General features: G+C 41.7%; 1 protein-coding gene across 2 annotated transcripts in view; it reads right to left on the bottom strand.

Annotated features, from left to right (window-relative positions):
* The window catches only part of AGBL1 (AGBL carboxypeptidase 1), a 3,462,078-nt gene that overhangs the window by 2,487,011 nt on the left and 958,899 nt on the right, over positions 1-16,168 (bottom strand). For both annotated transcript variants that reach the window (XM_086958112.1, XM_086958114.1), the window contains exon 10: positions 7,290-7,406. In XM_086958112.1, coding sequence (XP_086814238.1) covers positions 7,290-7,406 — 117 coding nt within the window. The remainder of the gene's footprint in view (positions 1-7,289; positions 7,407-16,168) is intronic.

The raw sequence follows: 16,168 nt of genomic DNA, 5'->3' as shown, positions 1-16,168 counted from the left end.
GCCAGCGAGGGTGACGTACTTGTGTTGTGCACCTGCTGAAGCCTATCCCACTCACCGCCCTTGCTGCCCGTAAGGGTGAATATCATTGCCGGTATGGCCCGCCTTGGCACTGAGACTAAATTCCACACCTTTCGAGTGGCCACAGTCCCCATGTCCGACATTGCACTCAGTGGTGGGCTGTATTCAAAGTAATTTCTACTAGACTAAAATGTGTTTCATATATGTGAAATGTATTGGTTGATGCAATACAAACCTATTACCAAGAATTTTTTAAATATTGTGTAATTGGAAAGTCTACTTGTCTGTTACTGAGTTCACTTGGTTCCTAAAATTAAACTAACTAAAGTAATATTTTTACAACCATTGGCCTAGAGTGTATGTTCTTGTCTTGAATGAGTGTGTACAACAAATGCATTCACACTGCCATCTGATAAGCCTAACTGCTCTTCCCAGCTACCACTAAATTGAGAGTAAGGTATTATCTACTTTAACCTCTGTAATACCTTTGGGGACTCACTGGACTCTGTGCACACTATTCCTCTTCTTGGTACAGTATATACAGAGTTGGCTTCCTACACTTGTTGAACTCAATTTAATTTGTTTTTGTGAAAAGCTTTGCCCAAGCCAATAGCTTTAGTTTAAACATAATGAAGGGCACATGTTATAATGATTCTGGTGCTGTTGGACTTGTCCGCTGCCTTCGACACGGTGTCACATGGTATCTTACGGGATCGTCTGCAGAAGGTGGGGATAGGAGGTTTGGCGCTGTCCTGGTTTGAGAGCTTTCTCTCCGGCCGCTCACAAAGCGTCAGTTTAGGCTCCTATCGCTCGACATCGAGGGAGCTCACCAAGGGGTTCCACAGGGCTCATGTCTAAGACCAACATTATTTAATGTGTATGTGGCCCCCCTTGCTGACATTGTGAGAACATATGGATTTACGCCAGTCTCGTACGCTGACGACACTCAGCTCTTGTTTCCATTCCACACTCTCACTCCAGCAATTAAACACTCCTTTGCTGGGGGTATGAGAGCGGTGTCCAGCTGGATGGCCTCCAACTGCCTACAATGCAATGTGGGCAAGACTGAGGTCATGCTTTTTGGAGAGGCCCCTCTCCAATGGTCACCAGACTAGTGGCCTTTGGATTTGGGACCTGTTCCCATTCCCAAGCAGACAGTAAAAAATCTGGGTGTACGAATGGACCAGGGATTGCTACTGAAGGAGCATGTGAACCAGGTGACTGGCTCATGCTTCCGGACAATTGGACTTCTGAAGTGTGTGTTTCCATTCCTGCCAGACGTCCATAGAAAAAGTCTTGTCCAGGCCCTTGTAGTCAGTAGGCTGGATTATTGTAACGGCCTACTGATATCTGCCAATGAAGATGTGCTAAGCACATTACAAGTTGCGCAGAACTCCTAATGTTCCACCTAGAACTCCCTCCTTTCCGCTTCTGGAAAAACTTTACTGGCTGCCTATCCGTCAACGGACAAGGTTCAAAATTTGCTGTACTATACGCAAATGTCTCTACGGTTTAGGGCCACAATATGTGACTGAAAAATTTGAGTTTTACAAACCTGCGCGCTCTTTGCGCTCTAGCAATCAATCCTTGTTAAAAATTCCATCTATCAAAAGGGCAAGGCAAGGTGGCCGAGCACTCTCGTACATAGGCCCCACCCTATGGAACAAACTTCCCCTCAATTTGAGACAAAACCCGAATCATTTAAATTTTAGGTAGACATTAAAAAAACATCTGTTTCTGACAGCATAAACCTTTCCCGCACGTCTAAAGGCACTGCTCTGGATATATACTGACGAGCCAAGCGCGGAAATACCCCTACGGTGATCGAGTCTTGCGCTATACAAGCATATAAATAAATAAATAAATAAATAAATAATGGATGTGCTAAACCCACTCATCTTATGATTTAAAAGGAATATGTATGTTTAAAGGATAAAGGCCTAAGGTTGTAAATAAATACCCTATCAAATCTATTAGGCATATTTTTCACACTAAGGATGCCGACAATCAATCAAGCAGAGTGAACACACATTAATTACCTCAGAACTAGTGCTTGAGCTGTGAAAGTGCACCTGTTCTTTGACAGCATAATTATGACAAATATCAGACTCGATATTCATAATAGAAAATAAAGACAATGGTATTGATTTGAAGAAGGCACTGTTACTGTTGTAGAAATTGCTTTTTATGTTAACAAATTATCATTATTCCTAAACCTGGTCTTCCTCGTCACAGTTCTTAAATCATGAGTTGACACCTAAGTCCAGAAACTGACTTCAAGCATTACACATATATTTCATGCTGTGGAGAATTTAATTAACTGAAGTGAATCAATCAAAATACTCCTTCAGCAATGAATTCAGAACACGTCCCAAAGGCAGCAGTTACTTATCCATAGCTGCAGTTTATATTGTTTCATGAAAGTGTCAGGGGACGACCATGTTGCTGGATTATAAATGTCCAACATAGAGGCTCCTCTCAATGCCACCAGAAAGCTACAATCCCTCTTATCAACCTCCTCTTCACCTATCTAGTTAAGTTTTTTCTTGTCTATCAGAGGCTATTATAATTGCTTGCTTTCACCACCTACTCAAATTTGACAACAACAGCTTCAGCTCCTGACCTGAAACATGAAAGTTTACAAAACGGAAGTAGATCATGAAACCTCTATTAACGTCTAGGGTATACAAACACTCCGCCTCCAGCAAGGGAGGAAATGGAAACAAACATCAGCAAAACTAACTCTCTCTAAAAATGAAAAGTTGAAGGAACTTTTGGAACAAATTTAGGACTAGAATTAGGAATCACCTTATCCGGAAAAAATTCAAAGATGGCCTCGAAGGTAAAAGAGCTACTAACTGGATAATTATACTACAAGACGAAATGACTTGAAGCAGATCCCAGAATTGTAAAGAACAGGGGGGGGCATATTATCAAGGGGGTTTATCTCCGCTTTTTGGCTTTAAAAGCCAAGAAAGCTGAGATAAAATTATTTCCCTATTACCTAGCTGTCGCTAACACCAGTTAGCGACAGCTAGCAGGAGATAGCAACCATCTTGGCCTTCGCTTTGCATGTCAGTGAAATTTATCACTAATGACATGCAAAGTGGGCGTGCCAAGATGTTAGCGACTGGAAACAGTCGCTAACATCACTATCTCCTATTACCAACTTTTGGAGATATTCGCGCTAAGCGCGAATATCTCCAAAAGCTAACACCTGCCCAGAACATGTTATCCAAAGGGAGGTGGATAACATGGGTAAAAGCATTAGCTCGGTAATTCCTGAATATCACAGATTTTTCAGCGATATTCATGCATTATTGCCGATAATTATCGCTATTGCTTGGTAATATGCCCCAATGAATCACTAGTCTCGCCAGGAAAAACTTTTCAACAGTCCAGACACTAACAGAGCTATTGACTCTAAATCAGGAGTACTGCATATTCTGTTTGCTGGTCATTGAGCATGAAGGGATAGACACCGCTAAACCAAAAAATAAATCATTTTTCAAAAAATCAAAAACATGCATATGATCAGTCGATTATCCTGATGAATCTCTTTCCCTATACTCTCTAATAAAAGATCGTCACCAATAGGACAATTATAATGTAGATAGCTGTCAGGATTGCAGGATTGCTGACTCAAAGATGCTAACTCCAAGTAAGAATCTTTGTCTTCTAAATTCATACGTTTCACAGCTATACCCCGAGTTGCAGAGAGCATACCATTGTTGTGACAGTTGTACCCCCTTCAGATGATTTGGAGGCAGAGTGATTGACCAATGGTTTTGCATCGCTAACTGACGGAAAAGTAGAAAGTAAGGACATTGCTTCCAACATGGAATTACTAACAACTTCCTTCCGTGATCCTTGCCTATCTTCTGAAAGCTCCGACACCAGCAGTTTGGCTGCAACTGTCATTTCCAGCACACTGGCAGCACGGAGACAACATCTATGTGACTAAAGCATTAGCACTTGAATGTGGCACCACTAACTATTGTACATTATGGAGAGTGCCTAAACTCACGGTAACCGCTGATGTCTCTGTATTTGGGAGAGTGAATTAGCTCATGGTTACAACTGACTATGCATTTGTATGAGTGAATAAACTCTCGTTGAGGTTAACACTTTAGAGCCTGTTCCAGAACGATAATCAGAGATTTAAGCGCTAGGCCAATGTGGTTGATCTCAGAAAGAGAAGATACTTTATGTAGAAATTAAAGAAAAAGCATGAGTTACAAACTTACTGATAATCCTGAAGGCTCACTTAACACGACAGTGGGTCAGTGGCGAGTTTAAAGACTCGATTGGAATATGAAAGGAGTGACACTTCAACCCCTTGTTTTAGCTCCTTATTTCTGTGATGAAGCATACAGCCTGAGCATACATGTGAGTAAGAGTATAGGAAAGGCATCCTTATACTGGCTAGAAGTGTGGATAGATTGTGTGGATGCAGAGTGAAAGATAAGATCACTGGTTAAAGTAACTTAATAGAATATGCACTCTTCCTTCTCTACCTAGATTGCAGGAATCACCACCAGACTGACTTCCATTGAATATCCTGAGAGGGTATCAGACACACCTAGGGTCAAGAACAGATCAACAGACCAATAGGCTGTATTTATCGTTTTTTCCACACCCCTATTCCCTAGGGTGCCCAAAATGGCAAACAGTATCTCTGTTTCCGTGGCAGATCACTGAGGGGAGTGGTCAGACTGTCGTCACAAAACGCATCGCCCGCGTTGGCTCTCAGATTGCAGGTTAGTGCATGTATCAGTGCGTGCAAGCTTCTAACACTTCTTGATCTGCTGTTAGACACTTTCAAAATCAATGCTATGGGGAGAAAGTTATACAGACTTTCATTTTGCCATGGTAATTAATGAAATTGGATCTAATTTCCATGCCTGTTGACATTGAATAATTGTGCAGAAGCAAGGTGGACGAGGATTCTCATTCAATGCAAATAAATCTATCACTGGAAGGCCAAACCTCTTCACAGACTGCTAGAATACTTTGTGAGTCAAATATAATGATGTAAATGAGAGGAGAGAAAGACTGCTCAGGTGGTCTGCAGAACCCTTCCTCCTTCTCTGTAAGAAACTCTGCCTTCAGAGATAAGAGATTGCTCTCAGTCCAAGATGTGATCAGTTTTGCATGCAATCCGAGCAACTGCTCCCAAGAATCCCCTGGAGATTGATATACCCCATAACCACATGACTTCCTGTACTGACATGAAATTGTGGTACCCTGTTGCTGGTGAAAACATTAGGAGAGCTAATTACACTGTTTTGAATTTTCTCCAATTATAAGAACATGCTGCTTGTTGACAGGACCACTTCCCTGGGACTGTGTCCTCTCTGAGGTGGCTCCAATGACAAATTAATTTGCCATCTACATAAGAAAGACTTGTATTTCTTTATAACAAATTAGACTTATCAATGGTGCCAATCAATCAATCAATCAATCAAGAAATTTGTATAGCGCGCTACTCGCCCGGAGGGTCTCAAGGCGCTTGGGGGACAGGGGTCCGCTACTGCTCGAACAACCAGGTCTTAAGTTGCGTCCTGAAGGAGAGGTGGTCTTGGGTAAGACGGAGGTGGATGGGGAGGGAGTTCCAGGTTCTGGCTGCCAGGTAGGAGAAGGATCTTCCTCCATGGTGGCTCTTCGAATGGCGAAGAAGGGCGTGGCTGGTCGATCGTAGCTGGCGGGCGGGAGTGTAGAAGGTCAGGCGTTGTTGAGGTACCTGGGGCCCAGGTCGTGGAGGGCTTTTTGTGCATGGGTGAGGAGACGTAACGTGATTCTCTTGCTGACGGAGAGCCAGTGCAGGTCTCTCAGGTGTCTGGAGATGTGGCTGTGTCGGGGGATGTCCAGTATGAGTCGTGCGGAGGCGTTCTGGATGCATTGGAGTCTTTTCTGCAGTTTGACTGTGGTTCCGGTGTAGAGGGTGTTTCCGTAGTCCAGTCGGCTGGTGACGAGTGCCTGGGTGACTGTCTTCCTGGTTTCGGTGGGGATCCAACGGAAGATCTTTCGGAGCATGCGTAGGATGTTGAAACACGATGATGAGACGGCGTTGACTTGTCTGGTCATCGAGAGGGACAAAATGCCAAAATGCTTGTGAACACTCCTGGCGTAGTTGATAGTCCAAACAGGAGAACTATGAATTAATAATTTTCGCCTTCAACACAAAAGCGGAGATACTGCTTCAAAGTTTGATAGACTGGAACATGAAGGTACAGCGATGCAAGGAAATCTCCAGTGTTTAAAAATGGCTTTATCAATTCAAGTGTTAACATCATGAATGTCACATGAGGAATAACATAATTTAACACTCACTAGGTGGTAACTGTTCCTACAAAGGGAAGGGGAATATCTCCTTTTGAATATAGTGCCCGGCAGGCATAGCGATGGAAATATTCGCGCTAAGCTCGAATATCTCCAAATATTAACACCTGCCCAGACCAGTTCTTAGCCATGTTATCCAATAGGAGGTGGATAACATGGCTAAGAGCATTTCATCGCTAATGCGCGAATATCGCTGTATTCTCAGCGATATTCATGCATTTTGTCGCAATCGCCAAGTATTTTATCACTTTTGAAATAAACGTTGCTAATAGCACGTTATCTCAGCGATAAAATCTGGCGATGCTTGGCGATAGAAAAATTGACGCTAAGCCAATTTTCGCTAGTTGTTGGTAATAAGCCCCTCTGTTTCTTGTATGAAATGTGTTTGGGATGAATTATGAAGAGTCTCGGAATTTTTTAATTAGAAGATCTCAAACACCTCTGTAGCAGGAGTACACTCCTTATGCAGTAGCCTGTGTACTGAGTTTGCTAGAGCAAGACCTCTGACTGAAATATTTACGAAATCTAAGGTTGCTAAAGCTGACCATTTTAAAAAGCCTTTTTTGCTGATAGTAAAAGCGAAACCTAACAATAACTGTACTACTCACCTGTGCCTGGTGACAAAACTTTACAGAACCAAAACACAGGGGATGGTCGGCTACCTCTTCATGAGGAATATGGGAATAAAGGAAGAGTCCATTTTGAAAGGATGGGAAACAGTTTATTCATCTTGGTGAACATTCTTTCCACAGGAGTAATCGCTCATGAAGTTCACATAGTAAGGACTGATATGAGGAAGATGGACAAGAACATAATAGTTAAAGGGGTATACCTGCTCGTTGAATGGCTCTAAATTGAATAACCATTATGAAAAACACCTCGATTTCAGCAAGGATATTTATTTAGAAATAGCAGCCCAGCTATCTTACCTGGAAGCCATCGAAGAGTTCCGGGCACAGAGCTTCGTACTGCTCAAGTTCCTCCAAGGGGCGATCAAGTACATTCTTAGGCTTCAGTTTATTTAAATCTGTTTCTAGATCATCATCCTTTACCAAAAAATGAGATACAATTAACACATTTGAAAAATGTTATAACATGCATAGATGTGCATTTTAAATAACAGAACAGCAAAATACAAAACAGCATCTTCGTTTCACAGAAGCTTCCACATAACTCACAGAAGGGGAAATGTAATCAAATTTGCATAAAGTTAACAACATATGTCTGATGTAAGTATCACCCGGCGTCTATTGTCGCTGTTGCAAAACAGTTTTTGCCACTTCAGGAGTAACTTCTCAATGCCTTTTTTTCCTTGCTGACTGAAATATAGAAAGGTAGTGCCTAGGAGCCAGTTCTCTGATGTCAGCAAAACTTTCAAATTACTCACACCAGCTACCGGTTTGATTTGTAGTAGGGTACTTGGCCCAAGTCCATACCAAATTTCTTTTCCGAGTTCAGATTCGTTTTAAAGCACTGGGGGGGGCATATTATCACAGAACAGCATTAACATTATCGCTGCTTTAGCAGCAGAAAACTGTTGCTAAAGTGGCGATAATGGGCTTGATAATACGTCCTTGTGAATTCCCATAGAAGCCTATGTTCTGGTGTGAACATGGGCTTTTTATAGGCATTCTCTACAGCGTATTATCAAGCCCATTATCGCCGCTTTAGCCGCAGTTTTCTGCTGCTAAAGCGGTGATAATGTTAACGCCGTGCTTGATAATATGCCCCACAGTCCCCACCTTCAAAGACCACATGAAAAGGGACTGTTGCAACAAGAAGTCCAACTGTAATATCGGTGTGCATAAAAGCAGCTTCTTTTTTTTTTTCATTTTAAAGGACGACAGAGAAGTGTGCATGCTCCGCTTGACAAACCTTAACTGGGCCAAGCAACTGGTGGGGCAATTAAGTTAGAAAAAAAATATATATATATTATATATATATATATATACTACTATTATAAAGGAAGAACTTTGAACCTTTGAGGTGGGTAACCTCGGGAACCACAGCGCCAATCCAAACACCTGATACATTGTTGTAATTGGCAGGGTCTGTAGATGGACATAGACTATACAAAATAAAAAAATACACGTTATTTAAAATATTGACTTAAAAAAAAAAAGTAGTCCCTTGGAAGTGGCGCCGGCCGGCCGCGACGTGCGTGCTGACTTCAGGAGCCAGGGAGGAGCGGCGGACATCAGCGCGGGCGGAGCGGTGGACCGTCAGGGAGGAGCAGCGGACAGGCGGTGAGGAGCGGCGGACAGCCGGTGAGGAGCAGCGAGGAGCGGCGGACTGGCGAGGAGGAGCGGTGAGCGGCGGATGAGGTTGGTGAAATACAAAAGCTACAGGTGGGGAGGAGCGGTGAGCGTAGGTGAAATACAGGCGGGGAGGAGCGGTGAGCGTAGGTGAAATACAGGCGGAGAGGAGCGGTGAGCATATGTGAAATACAGGCGGGGAGGAGCGCTGAGCATTAAATGAAGCAAAAGAGGTAGCGAACGGCAAAAGTGAGTGCATTGCAAAAGTTAGAATCGTGAGCCAACAACATACAAGAGGTAACAAACGGTGCATTACATGAGGAAAAAGTGGCGGGAAGGAGCGGTGAGCGTAGGTGAAATTCAGGCGGGGAGGAGCGGTGAGCATTAAAAGAAGCAAAAGAGTTAGCAAACCGTGCATTACAAAAGTGAAAATCGTGAGCCAACAAAATACAAGAGCTAGCAAATGGTGCATTACATGAGGAAAAAGTGACGTGTGCAGGTTACAAAAGCGTACAAAGGAAACATAGAGGTATAATACTGCAATATATGAAGGAAGGCTCCGGGGGACCCATGGACGTTACAAAAGTGAGTGCATTACAAAAGTGAGAATCGTACAAAAGTTAGAATCGTGAGCCAACAACATACAAGAGGTAACAAACGGTGCATTACATGAGGAAAAAGTGGCGGGGAGGAGTGGTGAGCGTAGGTGAAATACAGGCGGGGAGGAGCAGTGAGCATTAAATGAAGCAAAAGAGGTAGCAAACCGTGCATTACAAAAGTGAGTGCATTACAAAAGTGAGAATCGTGAGCCAAAGAAATACAAGAGCTAGCAAACGGTGCATTACATGAGCAAAATGTGACGTGTGCAGGTTACAAAAGCGTACAAAGGAAACATAGAGGTATAATCCTGCAATATATGAAGGAAGGATCCAGGGGACCCACGGACAACATCAGGGCGGGGGGGGGCCCTGAAGCATGATTGCTCCTGGACAAGGTCGGGACGGGCTGCTAGAATATATATATATATATATATATATATATATTACCTACTGGCGGTCGCCAGTAGGTATATATAGTTAGGATTTTTTCTCTATGGGATTTTTGAAAATTCTATGTCTAATAACTTTGGCGTTTGTGGACGGAATTGGCTGAAATTTTCAGGAAAATGGAACATTTTGTTTCTGAGCAGCCCCTGACAATTTGGGGGGGTTTCATCAAGGGGGGGCCGAGAAAAAAGGGGGGTCCCAAAACGCATTTTTCCCATGTTAATTTCCATAGGGCGGTTGGCCTCACTTTTAGCTCGAACGGCTGAATGGATTTGCACGAAACTTGGCAAAATTGTAGGGACTGTTAGCCTGATGTGCCTTTGCTAGGTCTCAATATATGTGCTCCAGTGGATTTTGAGTAATTTAGGTTCAAAAAAATATATATATCTGGGCGGAGCCTAACCACACATCTGATCTGATTGGCTCTCAGCACTTCATCCAAGAAGTGTTGGCAGCCATCTTGGGACCAATATACATGATAGCACCTCATTAAAAAGCATTGTAGTTAATAGAGGGTTTTAGGACTTTAGTTACATTATAAATCATTTGTTGATGGTACCATACTCGTTTTAGGAATTGTGGTGGGTTCTAAGGTGATTTTACCATGTGAAAAAACCTTCTGCTGTGATATCATGAATATTGTTTGAAAGAAAACTAATATCTCATGATTTTCCCACAGTGGTTTGGAAGGGGATCTATAAGCTAAACTGAAAGCATATTTTCTGTAAATTCACATTATCTTTCTCAGTCATGTGAAAATGAAGTCTGACATTCTCAGTAAAACATGTACATCCAACAAGGACAGAGACTGTCAGTTGATTCCTTTGTGTTCTACTGCAGCCTCCTAGAGTGTTCTAAAGAACAACTAGAGCGCTAACAGTCCTACTTATTACAAAGGTATGGCACACCTGAAGCCATCTTGATTGGAATAAAGTGGTAACTCTTAAAACATTTAATTTAAAAAGAAACAACATGAGGGGGTATATTTTGCCATAGAAAGTATGATTAGTGCTGCAGAAAGAAAAATTAGGGCACATTTTGAGTGACTTCTCAAATCCTTTTCTATTTCATTAAAACATTCTGACATGCAGTCTCCCAAAATGGCCACCAGAGACAAAAGAGCCCAAATGTAGCCCAAATATCACCCAGATGTAGCCCAAGTATAGCCCAATGACAGAATGTCCCAGAGTGTTCTAAAGAACAACTAGAGCGCTAACAGTCCTACTTATTACAAAGGTATGGCACACCTGAAGCCATCTTGATTGGAATAAAGTGGTAACTCTTAAAACATTTAATTTAAAAAGAAACAACATGAGGGGGTATATTTTGCCATAGAAAGTATGATTAGTGCTGCAGAATGAAAAATTAGGGCACATTTTGAGTGACTTCTCAAATCCTTTTCTATTTCATTAAAACATTCTGACATGCAGTCTCCCAAAATGGCCACCAGAGACAAAAGAGCCCAAATGTAGCCCAAATATCACCCAGATGTAGCCCAAGTATAGCCCAATGACAGAATGTCCCAGAGTGTTCTAAAGAACAACTAGAGCGCTAACAGTCCTACTTATTACAAAGGTATAGCACACCTGGAGCCATCGTGATGGGAATAAAGTGGTAACTCTTAAGACATTTAATTTAAAAAGGAACAAAATGAGGGGGTATATTATGCAATAGAAGGTATTATTAGTGCTGCAGAAAGAAAAATTAGGGCACATTTTGAGTGACTTTTCAAATCCTCTTCTATTTCATTAAAAAATTCTGACATGCAGTCTCCCAAAATGGCCACCAGAGACAAAAGAGCCCAAATGTAGCCCAAATATCACCCAGATGTAGCCCAAGTATAGCCCAATGACAGAATGTCCCAGAGTGTTCTAAAGAACAACTAGAGCGCTAACAGTCCTACTTATTACAAAGGTATGGCACACCTGAAGCCATCTTGATTGGAATAAAGTGGTAACTCTTAAAACATTTAATTTAAAAAGGAACAAAATGAGGGGGTATATGTTGCCATATGAATTATGATTAGTGCTGCAGAAAGAAAAATTAGGGCACATTTTGAGTGACTTCTCAAACCCTCTTCAATTTCATTAAAAAATTCTGACATAGTCTCGCAAGATGGCCACCAGAGACAAAAGAGCCTAAATGTAGCCCAAATATCACCCAGATGTACCCCAAGTATAGCCCAATGACAGAATGTCCCAGAGTGTTCTAAAGAACAACTAGAGCGCTAACAGTCTTACTTATGACAAAAGTATGGCACACCAGAAGCCATCTTGATTGGAATGAAGTGGTAAGTCTGAAGACACTCAATTTAAAAAGGAACAACATGAGGGGGTTAATTTTGCCATAGAAAGTATGATTAGTGCTTCAGAAAGAAAAATTAGGGATCATTTTGAGTGACTTCTCAAATCCTCTTCTATTTCATTAAAAAAATTCTGACATGCAGACTGAAACATGCACTTTGAATACCAGCAGCAGACGTCCCTGGTGAGCAGTAGCTTTACTACAGTGATCTAATGTGCAACTAGAGTGCTAACATTCAGAATTTATGGCAAATGTGTGACACATCTGAATGCCTTCTTGATGGAACCAAAGTAAACAAGCATTGAAAATGCAATAGATCTCGCCCTCATTTAAGTTAAAGCCATTCTGTTTGTAATGAGGTGGCTTTTTAGCTTTGCTTTTATTAGTGTTTTTTCAACTTTCATGTAAATAACGCACCGTTTTCACCAAATCGACTTTGCCCAATCACACCCTTCCCTTCGGCCAACAAATCCCAAAAATTCGGCACACCTGCCGATCCACTCTCCTTACAGCTCACCCAAGCCCCGTCCCTCTAGCGCAACTGGAACACCCCAAATTCACCTTCTCCATGCGCACCAAAAACTCCCATTGAATAACATGACAATTCGCTACTCCGCACAAAAATTGCTCTTTAAAGCACTTCCACTGCTCCGATCCGCTTCAAACTTGGCTGGAAACTAGTTCCAGCGATTCCCTAACATCTCACCAAAAATCAGCCCAATCCATCCACTGGAACGGGGACGAATTTCAACCCGAATACGCGCCCCCGCAAACACAAAAAAAGCCATAAAACGGCCAAATCTCGACCAAAAACCGCCAAAATCCCTCAAAACCTTGCCAACACCAATACGCACGAAACTGAACCGGCCCCTCAGCCCTAGGCTCCGGGAACCCTACTTAATTGACCCAAAAGCCCTAAAAAAGCAACATAATACACACGAAAACGCCCTAACAACCCTAAAATGCATATAAGTATATGTATGCATGCATTTATGTTTGTATTTATATAGATATACAGATGATATATGTTTATATATGTATGTATATATATATATTCACTGAAAAAACCATAGGCTATAGACCATATATAGTTAGGAATTAGCATTTACAAAACCTTGAAAATTCACTGAAAAAACCATAGGTTATAGACCATATATAGTTAGGAATTAGCATTTACAAAACCTTGAAAATTCACTGAAAAAACCATAGGTTATAGACCATATATAGTTAGGAATTCGCATTTACAAAACCTTATTTTACTCACACAAAACCATTGAAATTCCATATATAGTTAGTTGCACTAACTATATATCGCGCACCCGCAATCCACTGCTGATGATGTCACATATTACATCATTCATGACATGGTCAGTGACATCACTGATGACATCACTGATGACATCTCAAATGACATCACTGATGACATCACTGATGACAACATCCAGTGACTGTATGTTTCTGTAAAGTTAAAATATGTCTTACATATTGAAGAATGAGTGGATGTATAAGTGTATGGATGAAGGATTTAGTAGGTGCATGACTGACTGTATGAGTGAGTGATTAAATGTGTCTCACTGAGTGCATGGGTTAGTGACTAAACTGTCTTAATTTGTGCATCATTATGTCTGTTGTTCTGTAAACTGTTGCATGTGTTGATAAGTAGCTATATGAGTAACTATATGGGTTATTGATTGGTTGCCCAAGTATTTGTATGGGAGACTGAGTGTGTGTGTGGGTGGCTGGGAGGTGTATGACTCTGTGCATAGATGTGTGAGCAGTTGATTCACTAGATGTATGGTTTCAAAAGTGCATGTGGAAACAGCTGTATGGGCGGTTGACTGTGTGCATGAGTGTATTGGTGAGTGAATGGATATCTCAGTGCTACATGTCAAAGTAAGTACATATGTAAAACACAGTACATGTGAGAGTTGACATATATAAATAACTGTGCATAAGAGCCAGTGAATGTGTGAGTGGCTGTATGGATCATTGTGAACTTGTATCAGGGATTGTATAAGAGAGTTAATATGTGTTAGTATATGTTTGAATAAGTAAAGTTTGTATAACTGTATAGTTGAGGAAATGGAGGTGTGATTGATTCTTTGATTGACTGACTAGGTGTGTGAGTAACTCCATGGATGAGTGACAGTCTGTGAGTGTCTGTTTACACTGATTGTATCTAAGGTTATATTAGAGTCTGAAGAGGTTCATCGTATTATCACATGAATGATATCATCAGTGATGTGATCAGTAATGTCAAATGAGATGTCATCAGTGATGTCATCAGTGATGTCATTTGAGATGTCATCAGTGATGTCATTTGAGATGTCATCAGTGATGTCATCAGTGATGTCACTGACCATGTCATGAATGATGTAATATGTGACATCATCAGCAGTGGATTGCGGGTGCGCGATATATAGTTAGTGCAACTAACTATATATGGAATTTCAATGGTTTTGTGTGAGTAAAATAAGGTTTTGTAAATGCGAATTCCTAACTATATATGGTCTATAACCTATGGTTTTTTCAGTGAATATATATATATATATATATATATATATATATGTATGGTAGGAACGTCTTCAAATTGTGTAGTAAAATGACAAGGCAAACCCACTGGATGGTGCGATTTTCTTTATTGCGTGCCCGACACCAAAACCACCATGACGCGTTTCATCCATGAAAGGGCCTTGATCACATGCTGATATATATATATATTTGCAGTGACTGGTTTGATTCAACTTACCTGGGGGAGGAGCGGCACGCAATTCAACAAATGGGGCGGGATATTTAAACCGGAAGTAAAGGCCTGCATCTTGTTAGCACCCCAGGTGCTGAGGAAGGCAATGACGCCGAAATGCATTCGCCACAACCTGTGCTAAGAATAAAGTCCTCTTTTGTTTCCCCACTTAGGCCTCTTCTCTTCTTGCTGAGGAGTGTTCTTTGGCGAGTGCCAGTATCGCGCACAAGAGGCCCCCACATCTCAAAGTTGGCCTTGGCTTGATTGGCCTCTACTTCTGTGGATTTTCTTCGGCATCCAGGTGACTGGAACGACCTTGGCTCACCATCCAGGCACCAGGGAGAATTACAGCGGTGTTGTGGTTAGTAGCTGCACGTTGGGTGGGGCTGTGCTGCCGATCCCCGCTTAATGGCTCCCGGTGCATATGGGGGTTGATGTGGCTCTGGGGACTCAAGAGGACCAAGTTCGAGGGACACAGTGAAGGCGTTGCTATCAGTATCGCACCTATCTACCCCGCGGCTCCGATGCTTCAAGAACAGTGCATTGTGGGACTTGCAGGCGCCATGACATCGGGTGCGCTTTGCAGTGACTGGTTTGATTCAACTTACCTGGGGGAGGAGTGGCACGCAATTCACCAAGATGGGGCGGGATATTTAAATCCGGAAGTAAAGGCCTGCATCTTGTTAGCACCCCAGGCGCTGAGGAAGGCAATGATGCCGAAATGCATTCGCCACAACTTGTGCTAAGAATAAAGTCCTCTTTTGTTTCCCCACTTGGGCCTCTTCTCTTTCTTGCGGAGGAGTGTTCCTTGGAAATATATTTATATATATATATATATATATATATATATATATATATATATATATATATATATATATATATATATATATATATACATATATATATATATATATACACATATATATATATATATATACATATATATATATATATATATATATATATATATATATATATATATATATATATATATATATATATATATATATATATATATATATATATATGTATATATATATATATTCCTCCAATCCCGCCCAGTTAAAAACGGGTCCGACACATGCTAGGGTTGCTCAACGCTGATTTAATGCCACCAGGATACAGCAAGGACATAGCGCGATGTGCACACAGTTCTCAGCCCCTTGCAGACGCGTTTCGGCGGTTGCCTTCTTCAGTGCTGGATGTCTGGTGTGTGCTTCAAAATGACAGTCTTTCGGGGGCTTTTTTTATAAGTCCTACCGAGGACTCTCATTGGTTAGGTGTTGTAGCGGTAGAAAGCGGACAGGGAAAGTTCCCTCCTTCGAGTGTTTTGCCGCTTTCCTACTCTGAAGTCCCCGGATGCTGAACACAGATCCCGCTGTATGGAGCATGCCCTTTTGGAGTCCAAAGCAAGGTACAGTGACCCACCCTGGCATACAATAATGTTCTCCAGTGTGACG

Source organism: Lissotriton vulgaris, chromosome 2_1 (assembly GCF_964263255.1).
Source record: "Lissotriton vulgaris chromosome 2_1, aLisVul1.2, whole genome shotgun sequence".
NCBI lineage: Eukaryota > Metazoa > Chordata > Amphibia > Caudata > Salamandridae > Lissotriton > Lissotriton vulgaris.
Note: the sequence above shows the minus strand (reverse complement) of the source record. Positions and strands in the feature narration are given on the sequence as shown.